Source organism: Gopherus evgoodei, chromosome 11, assembly GCF_007399415.2.
Source record: "Gopherus evgoodei ecotype Sinaloan lineage chromosome 11, rGopEvg1_v1.p, whole genome shotgun sequence".
NCBI classification, from domain to species: domain Eukaryota; kingdom Metazoa; phylum Chordata; order Testudines; family Testudinidae; genus Gopherus; species Gopherus evgoodei.
The window spans coordinates 23918839-23939610 of record NC_044332.1 but is presented as its reverse complement, the minus strand read 5'-3'; the positions used below and the strand labels follow the sequence as shown (position 1 = coordinate 23939610).

Genomic DNA, 20772 nt, shown 5'->3' with positions numbered 1-20772 from the left:
ATATTTTATAGTTCCCTAACTATGGCAACTTGTGGAGCTGGATCTTCTGAATACTATTCCTTAACAGTTCCTAGTATATTAACCAATCCTAAACAAAGCCCAGATACCCAGAAAATAGGCCTATGTGCAGCCTCTGCTTAGGTATGTTGCTTCTCCAGCATTACAAAGCTGACTCTAACCCTGAAAGCCCCAGGGTTTAGAGGCACTGACCCTCCTTTGTACTTCTTGAGTAAAATGCACAAGATAAACTTATTCCTTGTTATGCACAAAGTAGTATTACTTGAAGTTAGATGCACCATCAGTTCTTAAGAATAATAAATATAAAAACATTATCACAAGCTGGGTCTGTGGGGAGGGAGCAGGGGTCAGGCAGCAAGGCAGCAGAGTCTGTGATGACAGGAGCACTGGACACCACAGGGCTGGGTCTGGATTGTGTGGATGGGGGAGAGGAGACAACGGGAGGGCCTGTGGAGGGAGCATGGGTGTAGTTTGTGAGGCAGGGGGCATTGTCACCCCAAAATGCAAGGCTCACAGAATTTGCCCCTCCTTCCCCCGTACACGGCCCTGTTGACTAGATTGGAGCTGCTTCAACAATACAGAAGTTACTATGCCTGGGTGGGGAGGGGGAGCTAGAGAGAAGGGGCACGACCTGAGAGGTAGGGAAGCTGGTGACAAGGGAGAAGCACTGGAGGGAGCTATAGGGCAGGGTCTGAAGGGTGCAGGAGTTGGAGCTGAGGGGCAAGCACTGGAGCGGACTATAGAGCAGGGTCTGAGGGGAGAGAGCTACAGGACAGGATCTGAGCAGCGGCTTGGAGATGAGGCAGGGTCTAGGCAGTGGGGGTCGCTGGAAGGCGGGAACCGGGATGGAACGCTCGTGGGGGAATTGCCCCGCGCACTGCAGAACATGGAAGATAGAGGGACAGGGCGCAATGTCGTGTCTTGCTCCTCCCGACCCCAAGCTATGTAACTTTAAGGGCTACTGAGTGTCACTCCATTCGGCCAATCAACGGGCTGATTCCAGCACTCGCCCCGCCCCTTTTGCTCCAATCCTTATGTAACCCCGACAAAGACAGCTCTAAGCCTTGTGACTGCGCGCGGTCCCGTAGCCCTGTCTCGCGCTCGCGCACCAGAGTCATGGGGTGGGTGTGGGGGAGGGTGTGTCGAGGGTAGGACACTGCGGTCCACATAGCAGTGACGTAAGGGACTTTGGACACGGTGATTGGCGGTGACTGGGCGGCTGCTGCGCGGTGATTGGCTTGCTAATAATGGAGGCGGGTCTGGCGCCGGCAGCCGTTAGGCTGACTGACTGGGATGGGGAGGTGAGGCAGCGGGGCCGAACATGGCGCGGAGCTGCCGGGCGCTTGGGAAAGTGCTCGCCGAAAGGCTCACGGCTCCGCACAGAAGCGTTCTCAGGTAGGCGGGGTCCTCGCGTCCGGCCAGTCACAGGGACATGGGCAGGTTTAAAGGGGCTGGTGACCCCTCGCGCCCCGTTCTTTCCCTCACTGTGATCGGCTCCTCCCACCGCCTAGGAACTAGGAATCTCCCTTGAGCCTGCCCCTGCTCGCTCCACCCGGCGCCCGAGAGCTGAGTGGCGATGACCAGCAACGTTGACATTCGCATTGCGATCAGTAGGCTCCAGAGTGAAGACGCTGGCGCTGCGTGGGATAACTGCTCGCTCCTGTGGGAGCCCCTGTCTGGCTGAGGATTTGGGCACTGGAGGTCGGGGGCCCCAAAGCTCTTTCCAGCTCAAAGGCAATAAATAGGTAGCTAGATAAATCCTCCGGGGAAACCTCAACATCACACTGGAGTTAAGGGGATAATTTAAGAGTGAAATACTGTCCCAGGAGTATGATGATTCCAAAAAAATTTACTGCAGATGAAACGTCTGGACCTGCTTGAAGGAAATGCAAAAATTAACAGGTTACACACTGATGCTCTCTAGCTCAGTGGTCCCCAACCTTTGTGTGGCCAGTAGCACATTCATGTTTTCAGAAGAGTGTGGCGGGCGCCAACAATTTTTCAAGGCTTATTTTGTATTTGTACATTAAATAATATGAAAAAACCATCATATTTAATATTACATAATATATGAATCCAGAGAGAAGTTGGAAAAAAGCCGAGGACAGAAAACACCAGAGCCCGCAACATTCTGTCCCCAGCAGGCATGGGGCTGCAGCTTCTCTTCCCTGCTGGGCACTTGGTGGGAGCACATGAATGTCCCGGCGGGCATCATGGTGCCCATGGGCACCACGTTGGAGACCACTGCTCTAGCTGAACCAATATGTATAATTTTTGGGCACATTTCAAACATATTTCAAGACCGATGTTTTGACATGTTAATAAATGTAAGATTGACTAAGAGTCAAAACCTACCCACTTTGTGCCACAACCAGTTCTGTTAAACCCAGTCTTTCAATTACAGAGGCAGGTTGTGTGAAAACAAAAGAAAACTTGGAAAGCAAAATGGACTCAAACTATTTCTCTTAATAAGGAGTGAAATAATAAAAGGTCTCTTCCAATCTTTATTGGTATTAGGGAGCTGCTGGTTGTGCCTCCATGTTAAGGTTGAGGTAAGGTGCGTGGTTCCCCTTTCCCCCATATTTAAAACTGGCAATAAATAGGCTGGAGTTGAAATCCCTTCATGATATCATAAACTACATTCAGTTGTTCAACACAGGGACTGAAGTAGCAAAATGTGGAATCTTTTTTCCCTCTTTGGAGGGAAAAAAATGTTATTTTATGTCCTGTCCACATTCAAGTGAAGTTTAATGTGGGCTGGAAATACTAAAATAGTTCATTCTTGTTAAATGACAGTAGCTTTTAAAAAATGATTTAATGTGTGTGGTTTGAGGACAAACTCCATTCACCAAAACTGTGTCTAACACAGAAAAGTCTGTTATCTACAATCTTGTTGAAAACTACCTAGTAACATTTGAATATGGTTATATCCTGTCTTAAAGAAACATGATGTTTAGGTGCTTTTGGTCCAAGTGTAACTTGTCTTCAAATGATAGTGTGTTCAGGACTTTCTGTCATTGACAGTGAAATAAAGCATTAAGGGAGTGTAGATATTACTAGGGTTTTTATAAGCAGTATGTTCATGATCTACCAAATACTTCGCTATAGATCCAATCTGTACCTAACTTTTACATAAATATATCTTTTTATAACAACTTGTATAATGCATGTACCAAATACATATTATGCTATTAATAAAAAGGAAGAGACATTCAGACCACTCTTCCATAAAGCACTTTTTTACTTTGTCACCTGGTGCAGAGAGGAGCACTGTGGAAAGCTGCACAATTATGTGAAAAGGAAAGATGTCTATGTGGTATCTTAACACCGTGCAGCTGCTTACAACCCTTCTAATGTGTGAGCTTTGCTCTGCCTCTGTGTTGAGTACCAAACTAACTAATGAGGAAGAAATTGATGTCCACTGGGGTTTGGAATGAGATCAACTTGTCACATTGGTGTCATAGGCCATAAAACAGCCATCAGATGACATTATATTGATGAAACTGATATTTGAGAAACTATGAATACGGTTACACTGGCACATCCTTAGTACTAATCTCAGTCTTTTTTATCATTTGTTAGATATCTCTCTTCTTCTAGTACTTGATTCTAATCAACTTTAACCTTAAAACAGATTTTTTTTTAAATTTAATAAAATCATGGAGTATATGTTATTTGAACATGTAAGATACAGTAGTAACTGTTTACTCTGTGGAGCACGAAAGCCATGTGGTACCATAATTGGCGTCCTAGCATTTGGAGATAAAGCAGCAAATGACTGGATTGGATAATAGTAAAAAAGTATATTAAGATGTGAAAGCTGTCTGCCCTGTTGCTAGAGTGGGGTGAATGCAGGACTAGAAGCCAAGTACTTCTGAATTCTAATATGGGCACTGCTGCTATCTACCCTCTGTGACCTTGAATAAGTTAATACTCTGCATCTGTTTCCCTATCTGTAAAATTGAGAATATTTAGTATTTGAGGATGGATGAACAATGAGTGTTGAGCACTGTTATTAAATATACCTAAACTAAATACTTTGCTACTTACTACATGTGACCTTGAAAGAGTTAAAAGCCCGATTCAAGAGAGTGCCTATGCTTAAGTCCCACTGGTATCCCATATTAAAGTGACGTCTCCTATAAGGATGCTTTCCTGAATCAGAGCTGAAGACAGCACATTCTTGATATCTGATATATCTTCAGATGAAATAAAGAGAAAATAAACGGATGATGCAGTATTCCATATGAAACCTCCCCAGACTTGTTAACCTTGTAATTTCTTCTTATGTTAATCATGCCTGCCTTGAATGGTATTAAAACTCTAAACCAGACATTACCTATCAGCAATTATTTCTCATTGTTCTTATTTATGTTATTTAACATAAAGGATTGGGATTTGAAAGTTGCAAAACAAGTCTAGCTGAAAAATGGTTTGAAATATTTTTACTGCATCGTTACAGAAATTTAAATACACTTATTTTTGACAATGTACTGTACATATTTAAAAACTCTTAACGCTTTATTTTTGTCTGTGGTCAAGAGAGGCTAACTTAAATGTAAAATAAGGTTAGTGCTCCAAAATAAGGCCTATCCCAAGTTTTCTGAGTGCATTGGCCAGATTTATAAAAATTGGATATGGATAAGGATTTATTAATTATTTTATCAATCTCTCTGGCACTGCAAGACTTTCTCTCTATGGTACCTTGCTGCATCTTGTCCAGGCTATTGCTAAATTATGGGACTGTATTCACATCTTTTGAGATACAACTGTCCTATAGTCAAATAGATGTCATTCTCAAGGGTTTTCCAGATACTCAGACTAACTTTCCCTTTCCTAATTACAACCAGGAGTATTGGTATGAATCTCTGATACAATCCCAAGTAATTCTTTTCTGTCTCTGGTGTTCACAGTTTTAAATATTTGTAGTCTATGGTCTTGTTTCACATGTTTATTACCTCCCAAAATATGTATATATTATCTTTCCAGACTCTGTTTGTGTTCTTTGCTCTCTTCTGAAGTCCCTCCCAGATTGGTTTTCTGCCTGCTAACTTGGTGAACCAGAACTAAATGCAAGGGTAGCCTTGGGGTAGTTGTACAATCAAGGGTGACTACTGCAGTTCTTAGGGGCATAAGCATTTTTGTTACAAAAGTCTTCATGATAGTTTTGAATAGAATTTAGTTACTCAAGTAGATATTTCTATTATATAAGCTCCTCAAAGCAGGGATTATGTCTCAAGAATGTTTGTAAAATGGCTTGTATAATTACAGCATTATTTGAATGTTTTTCTGTAATAAAGCTCCATTGAGGTGAGTGCAGAGCAGGTATGATGCTTCCATGGTGTATTGAATGTCTGCCCCATAAGTTTATACGGTTGGTTATTGTAAGACATTATTGGGTGTTATGCAGTCACAGGCCAGCAAAAGTTAATAGTTTCTTCTTTAAATAATTGACAGTTTACACTTGGTTATCATAACTTGTTAGACTTCAGTGGTTAAGGAGAAGTATGCTATGTAAAAAAAACTTTCAGCTTATTGGGGAAGGTCAGTTCCATTTTTAACTCCTCATCCATATGACTGCTTGAATCTAGAGTTACAACTCTGATTGTGTTAGAAATACGATAGAAACCCAGATAGTTCATTAGATATTATAGGGAGAGGTATCACTGGTAGATAATAGAGCTCTCTCTTTTAAATTCATTGCTGCCAGGAATCAGGACTTCTGAGGTTAACTTTTGTATAAAATATATTAGTGCTTCTTAACAATGATAGATCCCAACTCAAGCAGAGTTGAGAATTTAATTGTAGATAAATCTATAAATGTGATGATTCACATTTAAAAACTGAAATATGCTTTATATTTTTTCATACTATTAAATTCATTGACAGAATACAGATATAACCTTTATAAGTATTTCTGAAAAGTAAATGGTGAAGTTTTATTTCTGAAAACATTTGAGTTCAAGATCATATATGATGATCTCAGCTCTTTCAGGAGAAGCAAATGTCTAAAGTAGGATAAGGAATGTAGTTTCCTCTCCAAAAGGCCATGCAGCCAGGAACTTGCTTTTTAAGCAAAATAAAGGGAGAGGAGAAACCAATTTCTTGTAGTCCAAAACCTAAAAATATGAATGTATTTTTAATGGAATTCAGCAGTGTATCTCAAGAGTCCAAACTTCTTATCCTGTTCACATTTTCAGAATGGGTCAAAATATTAGATGACTTCTGAAAACTATGTATTAGCAGGAAATGCTGTTCTGCAAGTCAGTGAACTCAGTTTAGTGCATGGCCTCAGACTGACTTAAAGCCAAGTCTTAAGGGAAGGCCTTTGTATTTTACTGTGTGCCAATTTTTTTCCCCCGTGACTGGAAACTATTTTTAGTTTCGCCAAAGGCAAAAAAAGGTTAACGTTGCATCTTGAACAGCTTACGGACTGTTACAGAGCTCACTTTCACATCTGAATCTAAAACTTTCAGCAATACTGTAGAAAAGGTTGCCTGTATGTCTCACTTTAAAGTATGCAGTGTTATAGCCATGTTGGTCCACGATATTAGAGAGAGAAGATAGGTCAGGTCATATCTTTTATTATACCTCACCCACCTTGTCTGTCTCACTTCAATGCATTAATAATTTGCTTTAAGTGAAAACACACTATAATAAAACATTTTCACAATTGCAGGCATTTGGCTTCATGTGGTATTCTGATGAGCAGAATTCCTCCAATGCAAGCATCGGTAACAAACCGTACCTTCGCAAGAAGAACTTTCTTCAACATTGCTTCGCCATTCGGAAACAAAAGAAAAGAATATTCTGAGAGAAGGATTATAGGGTTTGTATAATAGAACTATGGAAATAGATTTTAGATGTCTGTGTGCATTTGGTTTCCACAAGTTGTTGTAGATAACCAGAAATACTAAAAATGTTTATGGCTTATGTTTAGTGGTGACTAATGATTTTAAAGGAACCTGACTTTCAGAAAGTGCAGAGCATCTCTCCCCTCAAAATCAGTCCCCTTTCAAGTGCCTCAAATTGAACACCAAAAAATGAAGACACTAAAAATCATTAGCCAGTTTTGAAAGGTTTAGTATGTGACTGTTGTCCAGAAATTAAACCCAGTATTCAAAAAAAATTATAATAAATAAAACAGCTATCCCTTCTAGTGGAAAGAATGCCTTAACTATTTAATCTGCTTCTGCAGAAAACTAATTCCAGCAAAATAACTAAGGTGTGAACTGAACTAGTTTTTCCTCCTTTACTCCAAGAATATGATAATACTTTGCACTTATACTGCATCTTTCATTTGATGATCTTGAGTTCTTTTAGATTGCTTTTGGGGGTGTGGAGAGGAAGCATTATCCCTGTTTTATAAATGGTTAAACAAAAGTACAGAGCTGCAGCCCAGGGTGAAATCTGGCCCCATTGAAGTCAACAGCAAATCCCCCGTTGATCTTATTAGAGCCAGGATTTCATGCTAGGACTCTTGGCCTCCCAGTCACATGTTCTGGACATGAGACACATTGTTTCCTCTTCAAACCCTGCCTTTGCATGAAAGGACTAGCTATCCTTGAATTTCAGTGAGCTACATGTGTGTATCCAAAGAATAACTTGGCCAACAGCTGTAATGTTTATGATCCTTTTTCTCTGATTCTCTGTTTATTTTTCCAAAGCAGAACTTTCCTTTTTAGAATGGAGGAAATATAGTCTTCCCTTTCACTTTTATCACATCTCTTCTTTGTAGCTGTTACTAGTATCTCTCCTCCTGTAGTAGAGCACCTTTGGTTAATTGATAAACTTGGATATAGCTGAGCAGGAAAAAGGACTACCTCCCAGCTGGAATACTATACTTCTTTGGTCTCTTAATACTGAGGAGTATTGGCCACAATTCAGATATGTTGCTCACGTGCGGGGGGTTTTTTTTTTAAATTTTTTCAAACATTTAGTTATCTTTTGTTAATGTGACATTATTGCTGGATCCATAAGTCTGCATTGTTGACATATATTTAAAGATGGAATGAAATACTTTTTAAACATTAAAGAGTTACTTTAAATCAGTGGTCCCCAAACTTTTGAGGGTCACTCCCTCCCCTTTACCCTTCCACCAGGAACAAGGCTGCGGCTGTGGGGGTAGAGACGGACAGGGGTAAAGGGGCCAGGGCTGGGTCCGCAGTTGGGGGTGGATCTGTGGCTGGGAATGGGGCCGCTCCCAGGTGTGGCTCTGCTCCTGGCCTTGGCCCCTGGCCATGAATGGAGCTGTGGCCAGTGGCTGAGGCTAGGGGCAGGGCCAGGAGTGGAGTTGTGCTGAGGCTGGGAACAGGAGCCGAGAATGTGGCTGGCGGCAGGACTGGAGCTGAGCTGGGGTCAGGGAGGGTTTGGGTGGTGCTCCCTCCCCAACTCCTGTGGGGGCTGGCCCAGGCCCCACCATGCCCCCACACGTTACTAACAGGGTGTGCCCCACAGTTTAGTGATCTCCATTTTTAATTGATAGGAAATATGCAAGAGTTCAGGATCTCTTTCTTCTCAATTTGACAACTGACATTGGGACACCTACAACAGAAAAGGGGCTGCGTGTTTTAATTGTTTGTAATGTCACTAGTTGTTTTAGGAGAAACTTAAGATGGGAATTTTGTTTTTAATTTTGTTTCCAAATGCTCCTTAAACATTTTTAATCTTTAATTTAAACCCATCCCCATACTTCCTTAGGGTCCAATCCTGCAAGGCACTATGCACTTTGGAAGTCAGGGCACTCTGTACTTATCAGGAGGTGTTGAGCATTTTGTGGGTATGGGCTGATCTTACTTACTATTTCTAAAGCACCATAAAGTAATTAACACTTCAAACAAATAAGAATGTCCATGTCCCCAAGCAATTTGCTATGTGAAGTTTAAACAAGATGTATGAGGGAAAAGAACAAAATGCTGGGCACAGGATGAGGGTGATGTGAGGACAAGGGCTGATGGGATAAGATAATGGAGTTGGTGAGGTAGCTGATAGATGTATCTTGACGGTTAAACTAGGCAGTTCACAGCGTGCTGAAGGATTGAAGAAATGAAGGGTAGGGAGATGGGATTGAGCTAAGGGTTTCCCACTACGATGAAAGATAATAGGAAAAGGAGCCAGATAGGAGAGAGTGGTTAAAGAGAAAAGAAGAAGTGAAATAAGGAGGAGTTGTGAGTGGAAGGGTTAGAGGCAGATAGAAGAAAAGAGACTACAGCAGCAGGAGGATTCTTTAATTAGGTCTGTTGTTTTCTAGTAACTCTTGAATATTCATTGTATTGTATATGCACAAAATTTGACTTTCAAAGGGTCATAACCGGTTAAATCAAAATCAGTTTTCTTCAGAAGACTGACAGGTCTCAGTGAGGGCAATTTCCATGTCAAGAGTGTGTGTGTGTAAGTGTAAGTTAGCTTTCTCCCCTTTCCAAAAGCAGCTGCAATTTTCCCTTCAAACTTGACATGTAGATCTGCAAAACATATTAATGTGGCTGATTTGCTAAAGGGTGGGAGGAAAAGATAAAGATCTACAGAATCTGTATCTCTGTAGAATTTACTGCAATTTTACATGTGTCTAGAAGTCTGAACTAGAGGTATAAAAACTGTTCTGTGGAAAATCATTTGTGCAGTATTTGAAGAGCCTTAATGGATAATTAGGAAAAATAGCAATATTTTTACCATCTTCTGATATCCTTGTTTGACCATTACAAATGAAGGTGATATAAATATTTACCCTGGGCTGAAACTTTGCATGTGGGTCAGAATCAGTAGAAATTCCATTCTGCCTTTACCTAATTTAAAAACTAGTTCAAGACACAACTAGAATTTCCACCTTGCTTTCATCCTAAGAGTTTGAATGAGATCCCGACTTAGTAAAAAGTCAGGAGGAGTTTTTAATCAAATCCAGCATCTTAGCCTAGTGGCTGCTTTTTAGGGTTTTTTTGTTTTGTATGTTTCTTTGTTTTGGTAAAGCCCATTTGATACAGAAGTAGCTTAAAAAGCCCCCAAAATTAAGACCAAAAGGTTCCCCCTTTTTGAGATACTTCTAAAATTTAGTACCAACAGTGGTTATCTTGAAGAATTGCATGTGCAGACTGCTTGAAATTAGCTTTTAGCTTGCCTTTTAAAAAAAAAACAAAAAACTGAGTAACTTAGGCTCCAGTCCTGCAAACACTTACGGATATGGGGGGCTAGTAATATGCATGAAATTACAAATTACTCATTTGTGTGTTTGTAGGGTTGGGACTTTAGCTCTCGAATGCAAGGGACTAATAGCAGCAGCTTGACAGAACAAATGGTGGGTAAGCACTGTGCTGGCTTCCCCACCTAGTTTTACCAACATACCTAGTCATCCCAACCTGTGGCATCTTATCTATTCCAATGTCTTGCTTCTCTTGGGCAAACACTGATTTGTGCCAAATTGCTTACAACTCTTTCTTAACTATATTTTAAATTAGCTACATTACTTGTACATTTTTAATAGCTATATTGTCTTCAGTTGATTGTATCTTTTGAGATTCTAAGTTGTATGATTTTTAGAATGAAAATGTTCTTAGTTTAGCTTTTTGTAAAGTGTAGTCAGCATTTAGAGTACTGTATAAATTACTGCTAAAATATTAAAAGGATGTAAGGCTGCAAAGTCAAGAACTCATACATTTGGAAATGCCAAAATTAAAGTTGCCCATCTAACTTACAGTGACTTGGAAAGCTTTTATATTTAAATTACTAGAGTTTTATAATTGGTAATGTCATGTTTCTATTTCCAGGTATTCCATGCAGGAAATGTATGAAGTGGTAGCTGTTGTGGAGGACTACAAACTCTTTGTTCCTTGGTGTAAAAAGTCAGACATATTATCCAAACGTTCTGGATACTGCAAAGCCCACTTAGAAATAGGATTTCCTCCTGTGTTAGAGAAGTATACATCAGTTGTTACCCTAGTGAGACCTCACTTGGTTAAGGTAATTCTTACTTTGTGTATTTCTTTTGTGTAACTTTTCCTAATATCCGATTGTATAAACTTAATACTTTAAAAAAAAAAAAACCAGGAAACTACGACTTCAAAACAAAATTTAAAAATGATTCATAAAGCCGTTTTGAGTGGTGTGGTATTTCCACAGACTGTGCATAGCTTTTGTTTAAGACCTAATTACAGCTGAGGGATATTGAACGTTGTTTTTAAAATGTGAGCTGCAAAGCAGAAAAATCTTTGCTTTATTTTTATTATGTAAGAAATAACCAGCCATTTATGTGAGATATGTATATACATATTCCTGGTTCTCTTCATTATAAGGTATGCTTGTTAGAGTGTGTGTGTGTGTGATATATAACCCTCTTTAAACTTAATTAATCTTGACTTACCCTTTTTCTCTGAGGAATGGGTATGATGCTTCAGACACTTCAGCAAGAACTGTGGCATTTGTCATCAGTTTTCTCCAGCATTCATGATTTACATTATTTGGCCTATTTGGCTGGAAAGGCTCAAGCCCTTTAATGGTGAAGGCTTGTTCAATAGCAAGACTGTTGAGAAGATGGAGACTGTGTCTACTGCTCTGTCTTTCAAGTTAACCTGGTCAGAAGAGAAGGAACCCTGCTTCATCTTCTTTCACGTTCCAGAGGCGATAACTTTAATCTGTTTCCTTTTACCCTTCTTCATAAGTTTCAACCATGGCAGTAACCAAAAAGGCAGATTTAAAAGGACAACATTTTAAGCAGAGGTCTGGCAGTTCAGCTGCTCTTTTGTCCTCTGCACCTACTCAGGTTCAAATCCAAGGGTTGCTTGGGAACCTAATCTTTATTTCCTTTACACCTTTTCGTCCCACACCTCTCCTTCACTTTGGGAATTGTCTCGTCCATCTTCTTGCAGCATGGAGTAGAATTTCCATAGATAACTTGTATCAAAGATAACTGTTCGGGTAAGCGGCCCAAATCTGTTCTTTCTCCCATCCCCATTCTTTCCAGCGATTCCTTTTATAAAACACTGTTAAGAGCAGAAATGGATTTTGTGTTAAGTATGGGAGATATAAAGATGCCAAGACATTACAGTGGGGGGGGAAGGGCTTGTATTTAAAGTACTTTCTCATTCTGGGGGGAAAAAAGATGGTCTCTCTCCGATCATGGACCTGAGACAGCTGAACAATTACAGCAGAAAGTTCAGGTTTCACATGCTGACTGGACTCTATCCCTACTATTTCCTTACAAGACTGGCTCTTGACCTAAAAGATGACTCAATGTAGGCATCAGGCTGCTCATCAACTGTCTCTTAATTTACAGTGCACCTTAAAAGAGCATATCTAGTCTTGGAGAAGACTAGAGCAGGGGTTCTCAACCTTTTTCTTGCTGAGACCCCCCTCAACAGGCTATAAAAACGCCAGAGCCCAGTGGGTTCAGGGAAGGGGGGACCCTTGGGCATAGGCATAGTTTTACTTTTATTTTGGGAGGCAAGAGCTGGTGAGGCTCAAGCAAGCTCTGCACAGTGGGGTCCAGGGAGGGAGTGCCACCTCCACCCCTGATTCACTCAGGAGGCCACCCAGCCTGTCTGAGCTGTGTGGGGATGCAACCAAAAAATATAACTTAAAGGGAGGAGTCAGTTCAAAAGGCTTGAAAACCACTCAGAGTACAGGGAGTGGTGGTGGTGGGGATGGCGGCATAGGGATGCTGGCTTCAGCCCCATAACGCTCCTGGCTTCAGTGTTGGGGCTCAGGGCACTGGGTTTCAGCTGCAGGGCTCTGCAGACCCCCTGAAAGGGCTTGCGGACCCCTGGTTGAGAACCACTGGACTAGAATACTTCACCCCTAAGAGTGGTGAAGGGAGAAATCTATTTTTGGTGCTTAAGGTCTCTCCCAGACCTACTGTCTTTGTCTATACAAGGATTTTCCCCCCTAAAAATTCCCACCGTTCAGATCCATCAGTGTTGGTGATGTGGGAATGGTACCGTAAACAAGGAGCTGCTAGCATTCTACCTTGTGTTGTTATAGTGGCTAAAACACCAGCAGCACCTACCTATCATTGCTGTTGCTGACAGAGTTGAATCGTTGATACCAACAGTGGCAGATGTGAAGGAAAAAAATTCTAGTGTTGATGCATCCATTGAAGCTAGAAGAGTTGCCAACTGGGGAGCAGGATTTGGGTGACTTTTGATGAGGGAGCATTGTTCAGTCCTCCTCTGCTGGAAGTATGGCCAGCCCAAATCTGGGTTTGGACAGCAAACAAGAGTGAGTGAAAATAAGGGCTACGTTGATCTTCTAATGCCAGAGTAGAGGTTATGAAGCCAAGACCAGTATGCTCCCCTAATATAAAGCTTTAGGCAAGGACTCTAATCAGATCTACCCTTAAACACTGCTTGCTGGGAACTGAGGCCAAATATGTATACTTACAGCTAGATTCTGCTATTCTTCTATAGATTAAACCCTTACATTGAAATCAATGAGACTGTTCATTCAGTGAAAGTGGTAGAATATGTTCCTTAATGACATGTATTTCTCGTGACAGACTATTTGTGAACTCTCAAACTTACAAAGGTGGCTGAAGTTGAGATCTACGGTAGTTTAACATACTGCCACTAATATTGTTTAGCATCAAAAGACAGTATCTACAAATTAAGACTACTTATAGTGTAATTACAAATATTGGAGGCATTTCACTGCATATATACAAGAAATAGTAAAGAAATATCAGATGCTTTGTTTAAAACGATGGTATTTACAGCACAATGGTACTAAATAATTGCAATTTACAATACCAGGGCACTATTCTGCCTGTCCTACATATGTTGATCTTAGTTCAGGCCTGCATAACTCGTAAAGCAGCGAAGGCCACATTACTCCAAAGAAAACAGCTGAGGGCCGAAACTCCCTGGCCCTGCGGAAACACTCCCCTCCCCCAGGACCTCCCGGCCCCGCAGAAACACCCCACCCCAGCACCACCCAGTCCTGCAGAAACAAACCCTCCTTCCCCAGCACCGCTCCACCAAAACAGCTGTGGGCCAAGAAGGAAGGTTGGGGGTGGGGAGGTGATACTTGATTTTAAATCAACCAGGGGCTCCCAGCTGAAGAGGTGGCTGGGAGCCCTGAGGGGCAAATTAAAGGGCCTGGGGCTCCGGCGGCTGGGGGAACCCGGAGCTTTGCAGGGTTGGGGCAGGGATTTAAAGGGCCCAGAGCTCCTGCCGCTGAGGGGAGCCTGAGCCCTTTAAATCCCAGCCCCAGTCCATCCCCTGGAGCCGTGGCCAGGATTCAAAGGGCTCTGGGATGCCTGCAGCTGCGGGGAGCCCTGAGGCCTTTAAATCTCAGCTGCGGCTGGGAATCTCTGCAGGCAGCCCAGAGCCCTTTAAATCCAGGCCGCGGCTGAAATTTAAAGGGCTCTGGGCTCCCCGCGGCTGCAGGCAGCCCAGAGCCTTTGAATCCTGGCCATGGCCGGCTGGGATTTAAAAGGTTCTGGGCTCCCCAATGCTGCGGGCAGCCCAGAGCTCTATGAAGCCTGACCACAGCTGAGATTTAAAGGGCTCTGGGCTCCCCATGGCTGCGAGGAGCCCAGAGCCCTATGAATCCCAGCCGCGACTGGGATTTAAAGAGCTCTGGGCTCCCCGCCGCTGTGGGCAGCCCAGAGCCCTATGAATCTAGGCTGCGGGTGAAATTTAAAGGGCTCTGGGCTCCCTGTGGCTGCGGGCAGCCCAGAGCCCTATGAATCCTGGCCACGGTTGAAATTTAAAGAGCTCTGGGCTCCCCGCCGCTGCAGGCAGCTCAGAGCCTTTTGAATCCCAGTTGCGGCTGAGATTTAAAGGGCTCTGGGCTCCCCGCGGCTGTGGGGAGCCCAGAGCCCTTTGATTCCCTGCCGCAGGCCTCATGTTGTGCAGGCCTGTCTTAGTTCTATGCACCTGGTTTGAAATCTTTTTTGTGGATCTGGGAACAGAAATTGGCCCTCTCCACACCCTCCTTTTTCCACCTAAGGACTGCTCCTCATGCAGATAATTTAAAGCAACGTAATCAAGTTATTGTAGATAAACTGATCTTATCTTGGCTTCAATGCAAGAGGAATTCTTAGCTGCACCATGCCCTTTAACATGTAGTGAAATGTGAAAACATTAACTTCCTTTGTATATTTAATGTACAAGAGCTTAGTTCTAGCTTAACTCTTAAACTTTCTTTTAGGCATCCTGCACAGATGGGAAACTATTTAATCATCTGGAAACTGTGTGGCGTTTTGGTCCGGGAATCCCAGGTTATCCAAGAACATGTACCTTGGATTTTTCAGTAAGTATGGTAATTAAGCTCACTGACTGCTGGAAATGGGACATGAAAATGTACTTAAAAACAAACTACAGCCATGATAAACACACATGTGCTGCTGCTGCTAAAGAAAAATATGCTAAGCGCACACACTGAAAAATCAAGCTAACTTTAAAAAAGTTACTCTGTTATTTGTTATGATGTGAAAATTTCCCTTTGTAGTCCTCATGAGAAATACTTCTTGGATGAAAACATTAGCTTCCATAGCAATGAAGTATTTCAGGGGGTTGAGTATCCCCCCCTCTCCCCCCCCCCAACTACTAAACACTTAATGCTCGTGTTTTCCAGGTTGCCAGACAAATGAATACATATGGGATAATTGTAAGTCAGTGATAGAATAGCCTAGTAGATGATATAGACCAATGATTCTCAAACTTTTTTTTTACTGGTGACCCCTTTCACACAGCAAACCTCTGAGCCTGCACCCCCCCCATCAATTAAAATGTTTTTATATATATCTAACACCATTATAAATGCTGTAGGCAATGCAGGGTTTGGGGTGTGGAGGCTCACAGCTCATGACCTCCCCATGTAAGAACCATGCAACCCCCCATTTGAGAATCCTGATAAAGACCATGTCCCCACAAATACAGGATTGTTCTCATGTTATCTTCTAGTTTTAAATATTCCTGTGGAGAGGACTTCACCACTTCTGTTGGTTGGCTATTCCACAACCTCTAGTAGATTTCACAGTTAGGACGTGTGGTATTTATGTATAGATCTTTCTTCTTCCTTCTTTGTACTGCTATCCAGTCCCTTTTTGGTTGTTTCTAGCCAAGCTGTGTGTATTGAGCTCTTCTGTTCTACTCTTTTCTCAGCATAAGTGCTCCAGCCCCATAATCTCTTTTTCTCCCTTATGAACTGCCTGCATGCCGTTTAGATGGTTTGGTAATGAGGTGGCTGCAGTTAGATGTAGTATTCCAGACACAGTTACACTGGAGTTGTATTCAGGGCAAATAACACCTCTCTGTTCTATAGGAAACCACTGCAGTTCAAAACTGTTAGCCCTTTAGATGTAACATCTGATTTGTTAATACTTCTAGGTAGCTTTTTCCCTGTATTACTGCTTCTGTAGTTTCTCCTATTTATTTTCTATCTCCCTTCAAGTTACTCAGTTTTTTAAACGTATTTCCTAATTCCTTTGTCTGTTTGTCTCTCTCTCTCTCTATATTATAGTATGCTTGTGGGTTTTATTATTTTATATTTTTTGGTCGTCATTCCCAAGTCAGGACCCACCTATAAATTTGCACCTCTGTGTATAGCCTGGCCTACAGCAGCAAATGCTGTACTCCGATCTGAGTAGATACTGTTGCCACCTGCTGGAGTTCCCTGATTTAAGAAACTCTCTTGTAAATCGGAGAGAGCTCTTTTGGTGCCTCTTGTAATTTGAGACCCTCTTGCTTGGGCTAATCTCCTTCCGTTTACTGGGATTGGAACATCACAAATTCAGTAATAGAAAAACAAGCACATGCCTGTAAAATTCAATTGTTTCTCCCACAGGACATGCCACTTAATCTTCCAAGATGTATGGACCCCCAAACTCTTTTACTCATAGAACATAAAAGCTCCCCAGAAAAATGCATTGTTCTAAAGTTCCTCAAAAAAAAGAAGTATGCTAACTCCTACTGAAGACTGTTCTGCAGAAATGCTGAAGGCTTTATCCCAAACCATGTCTAAGTTGAGAAAGTTAGAATGACTAGTTTTAAATCCCATAATCCAGATACCTTGTACTAAGGAAACAAACTTAAAAAAAAATTTTTTTTTACCTAAATCATTTTATGGCATTCTAGGTTGACACCTTTGTTAAAGGGAGTCAAAACTGGCCTTAAAACGGACACTGTTCAACTTCATGTGGAACTGCTATCATGGCCCTTTGCTATCCACACTATTTTGAAGAGGTAAATGGTTTCTGTCAGTAACAGAAGTAGAGACAGTTTAGTTCATTGGGTACAGAGAGGACTCTGAGTGAGGCACTTTGGAATGCTAATCCTTGCTCTGCCACTGACTTGCTGTGTGGCTACAGCTAAGTAATTTAATAAGTTTTCCCCATCTGTGAAACAAAGAAAATGTGACAGAGTAAAACTAAGTGATTTGCAATAACTTAGGGTTTAAGTGAAACAACTAAAAATTTAGTTTTAGGGATGTAGGTTTAGATGCAAAAATAGAAATCTGAGCTGTTGCTTGCTCCTTCAGGCTACTATGCCAGTCTTCTACCAAGTCAGCAGTGAATTCTGAATGAGAGGTATCTGAGTCTAAGCTGCGTTTTAGCCCTTTTTAACCATTCTTCCTACATACCTTAAGTACAGCATAATGTTTGCAGTTCACTGGAAAAATCTGTACTAAGTTCTTAAATAAAATTAAACTAATACTTTTTTGCAGGACGCAACTCTTGGTCCCTGCCCTGGAGTTCTTGTTCCCTAAAGAACTTTTAGAGTTGCAGGCTATGAGTGCCTCATTTGGAATTTAATTGTGACACAGCTCTTAACACTGATTCTTAGGAAGAATGACACTTGATGATTAAGTATCTTACAGGAAAGACTGCACCTGCAGCAGCTGAGTATATCCTAACACTGTGTTGCAGCACTTAGTACTGATTGTGGTAAATTATCACCTACTAAACCATATGGGAATTTTGTAAAAATTTCTCTTATTAGGGTGACTTCTGTATGCAACTAATATCACGGAGTTAAGACACATGATTCCAGTTTAGTGTAGATGAGTGTTCCCTAAAGAAACTAAAACCATGGACAACACAAAGTAATAAGACAGGCTTATTTCACATAAAGAGTAACATGGCTGTCATGAGTTATGTAAGCTTACTTTCATAATTCTTGTTTTATACTAATATTTGGTTTAAATGCAAGAATAATTAAATGGTTAGAGTGATAGGATCCAAAATCTGGTACTATATAGTCTTAGGGCTTGTTGCTTATACCTAGTACATCAGTTGTGTGTAAAATCAGTTCTCATTTTGTGTTGGTTTGAGAGGATCATTCACTAAAATTGGAATACTTAGATCCAAACGTGGTGAGAGCAGCAAATGTAGTTTGCAGCGAAGTTAGTTATAGCCTTACTTACTGAAAGATGGAAGGGGAAGAGGAGCAGCTGGTCTTCCTCTGTAACTGCCATCTTGTTCTTTCCTTGCTTTAAATGTAGCTATAGCATGACAACCACTAGTCAAGGTAAAAATGAGATGTAGTGTTAAAATGAAGTGACTTACCTTCAAGTGTGTTTACACATTCCCTCTTTCAGGATCTAGCCTTCCCCTCCCTTTTTCCCCCTCCCCCCAGATGGTCTCTGGCCTTAACTCCATGTCTGCCAGCCCTTACTTACCTGGCTCTGACCAGTGCAAATCTCCTTTCACACTTACCTAGGTCTGTTTTCTTCAGTCACTAACTTATAACTGCATGCTTTATTCACCCATCATCTTCACTGTATCATGCTTTTGTATTAATGCTGAAGTATTCTGGGATGCAGTATGTATGAAAGTTTATCTAAAAATAAACTGAGTTGAATGGCTTGAGTTTTCACTTATTTTTTTAGTTGTATATAAAATTCATTTGCATAGGCTTAAAGCTCCCCTTCCTACAACTTTTAAAAATTGTGCTAGATCTACAATTCTGAAATCCTAGCCACCCTTCCCATATAATGCACATTAAATAAATGGAGATTGACTTTTTGATAAAGCAAGATTTACTGAAATGGTAGATGCTAGAACAATCTTTTTCTTGATCTCTCAAACAGGTTTCTTTTGAGTTTCGTTCACTTCTCCACTCTCAACTTGCTACATTATTTTTTGATGAAGTTGTTAAACAGATGGTAGCTGCCTTTGAAAGAAGAGCATCCAAACTCTATGGGCCAGAAACTAGTATACCTCGAGAGCTAATGTTTCATGAAATTCATCACACATAAAGGGAAAAGTGTTAGCTTTCTATCTTTATTATAATCGAACTTGTACACCTTATTTATAAGAGGGGCTTTTCTCTGTGGGTATCTATTTGTTAACTTAGCTTTGTGTGTAATATACTGCTGTACAAAACCTGCACATAAGATGGAACCAGATGTACATAGAATATTAAGCTTCAAGTGCAATTCAGGGTGTGATGTTTGTAACAAACTGAATGGCAGCTACTGTAAACTAGCCAATCAAGATTGCCTAAACAGTTTGATTATATAATGAACAGCACATCAGCATTACTGCCTTATCTAAACTGTTAATTTTTTTGCAGTGTTTGTAATAAGTGTATGAAGTTTAAGTTATTAGTAGTTTTTGAACATATGTAACTTATTCTCATATCAGCATCAACCTAAACAAGTTCAGGGAAAGTTTAAGACAGTTGCCCGTAACTTCCTACTTTTCCTCTGCATCAGGAATACTAGTTTTATGCTCCAGAAAGACTGAAAGAAGAATGCCCTAATGGACAGTTTCAATACATTTTAACTGACAAGGCTCCTGTAGACAAATAGTAGTAGCTGTGCTAAAAATATAAACTGACACATTACAGAAGAGCAGCAATTACTTGTTCTACAATTTATGAGTTTAGATTAAATCAGTGTGGTAGTGTACAAAGTATATGTAATTGACTTAAGCAAGTTGGAGCTAAACTAAGTGAACCAATAGACCTGCATCCTTTTTCTATTATATTGAATTGCCTAATTCCTGTTTTAATTTTACCATTAGATCAAGTCTGAAATTAAGTGACATGTTTAGCTTCAAGTCTAAAGTTTACCCTTTTCCCCCTCAGAATAGTTAAAATGTATTAAGTGAATATAGAGTGGATAGCCCAGAAAACTTGAATCCCTTCAGATTCTTAAACTAAGTTCATTTAAATCAGTTGAAGGCACTACACTATGAGTGCACAATTTCACTCCCCCTAGAATAGCTTCACTGTTTGCTGGGAACAGGGAACCATGAGACTAACTAAAGACTTCTGTCCCTCTGCAAACTTTATACTGAAGGAAAAAAACTCTCCCACTTTCCCTGGAGGACATCATGAGTTGCAACATTCTTCAGGCAGCCGCAGAGGTTTGATTCTTTAACTTCAGGTGTTTAAAAATATACAACCTAATATGTTTAAACAGTGACAAATCTGCATGTTCCAGTAGATGTCTGGTGATACAAAATTGTTAGTCTTCCATCACAGAGGTACTAATTTACTTTTTACAAGACATGCTAATTCTTCTGTAGATACACAAGATTCCTTTTCTTAAAATCATCTCAGGCAATTTATCCTTTCATACCCTCACAAAACAAACAATTAATGTTCCCAACACTGCTGCTAAAAGGATCCAATATATGAAACAGAATTTGTACTCAATAGGAAGAGTGACAAGTCCCTGCCCACAGCTTACTATTTCAACTCCATTAAATTCAAGATTAATTTTTCAGTTGAGCTTGGACATGTTTCTCACCAGAATTTTATAACATCGAAACTACCTGTGGTCTATACTTGCATTCAATTCAGGGGAGGATTGTTTCTT

At 40.9% G+C, this 20772-nt stretch overlaps 1 protein-coding gene across 2 annotated transcripts; it reads left to right on the top strand.

Annotated features, from left to right (window-relative positions):
• The first annotated feature begins 1280 nt into the window (after window positions 1–1280).
• On the top strand, window positions 1281–19880 carry COQ10B (coenzyme Q10B). 2 transcript variants are annotated; one of them, XM_030580412.1, is made up of 6 exons: window positions 1336–1413; window positions 1530–1763; window positions 6698–6847; window positions 10776–10968; window positions 15154–15255; window positions 19036–19880. In XM_030580412.1, exons 3-6 carry the CDS (start codon window positions 6723–6725, stop codon window positions 19201–19203), a joined length of 588 nt encoding a protein of 195 aa, XP_030436272.1. In that variant the 5' UTR covers window positions 1336–1413; window positions 1530–1763; window positions 6698–6722; the 3' UTR covers window positions 19204–19880. The 2 variants fall into 2 exon arrangements, with proteins under 2 accessions (XP_030436271.1, XP_030436272.1); XM_030580411.1 differs by lacking the exon at window positions 1530–1763 and having other exon boundaries at window positions 1281–1413.
• The last annotated feature ends 892 nt before the right edge of the window (window positions 19881–20772 follow it).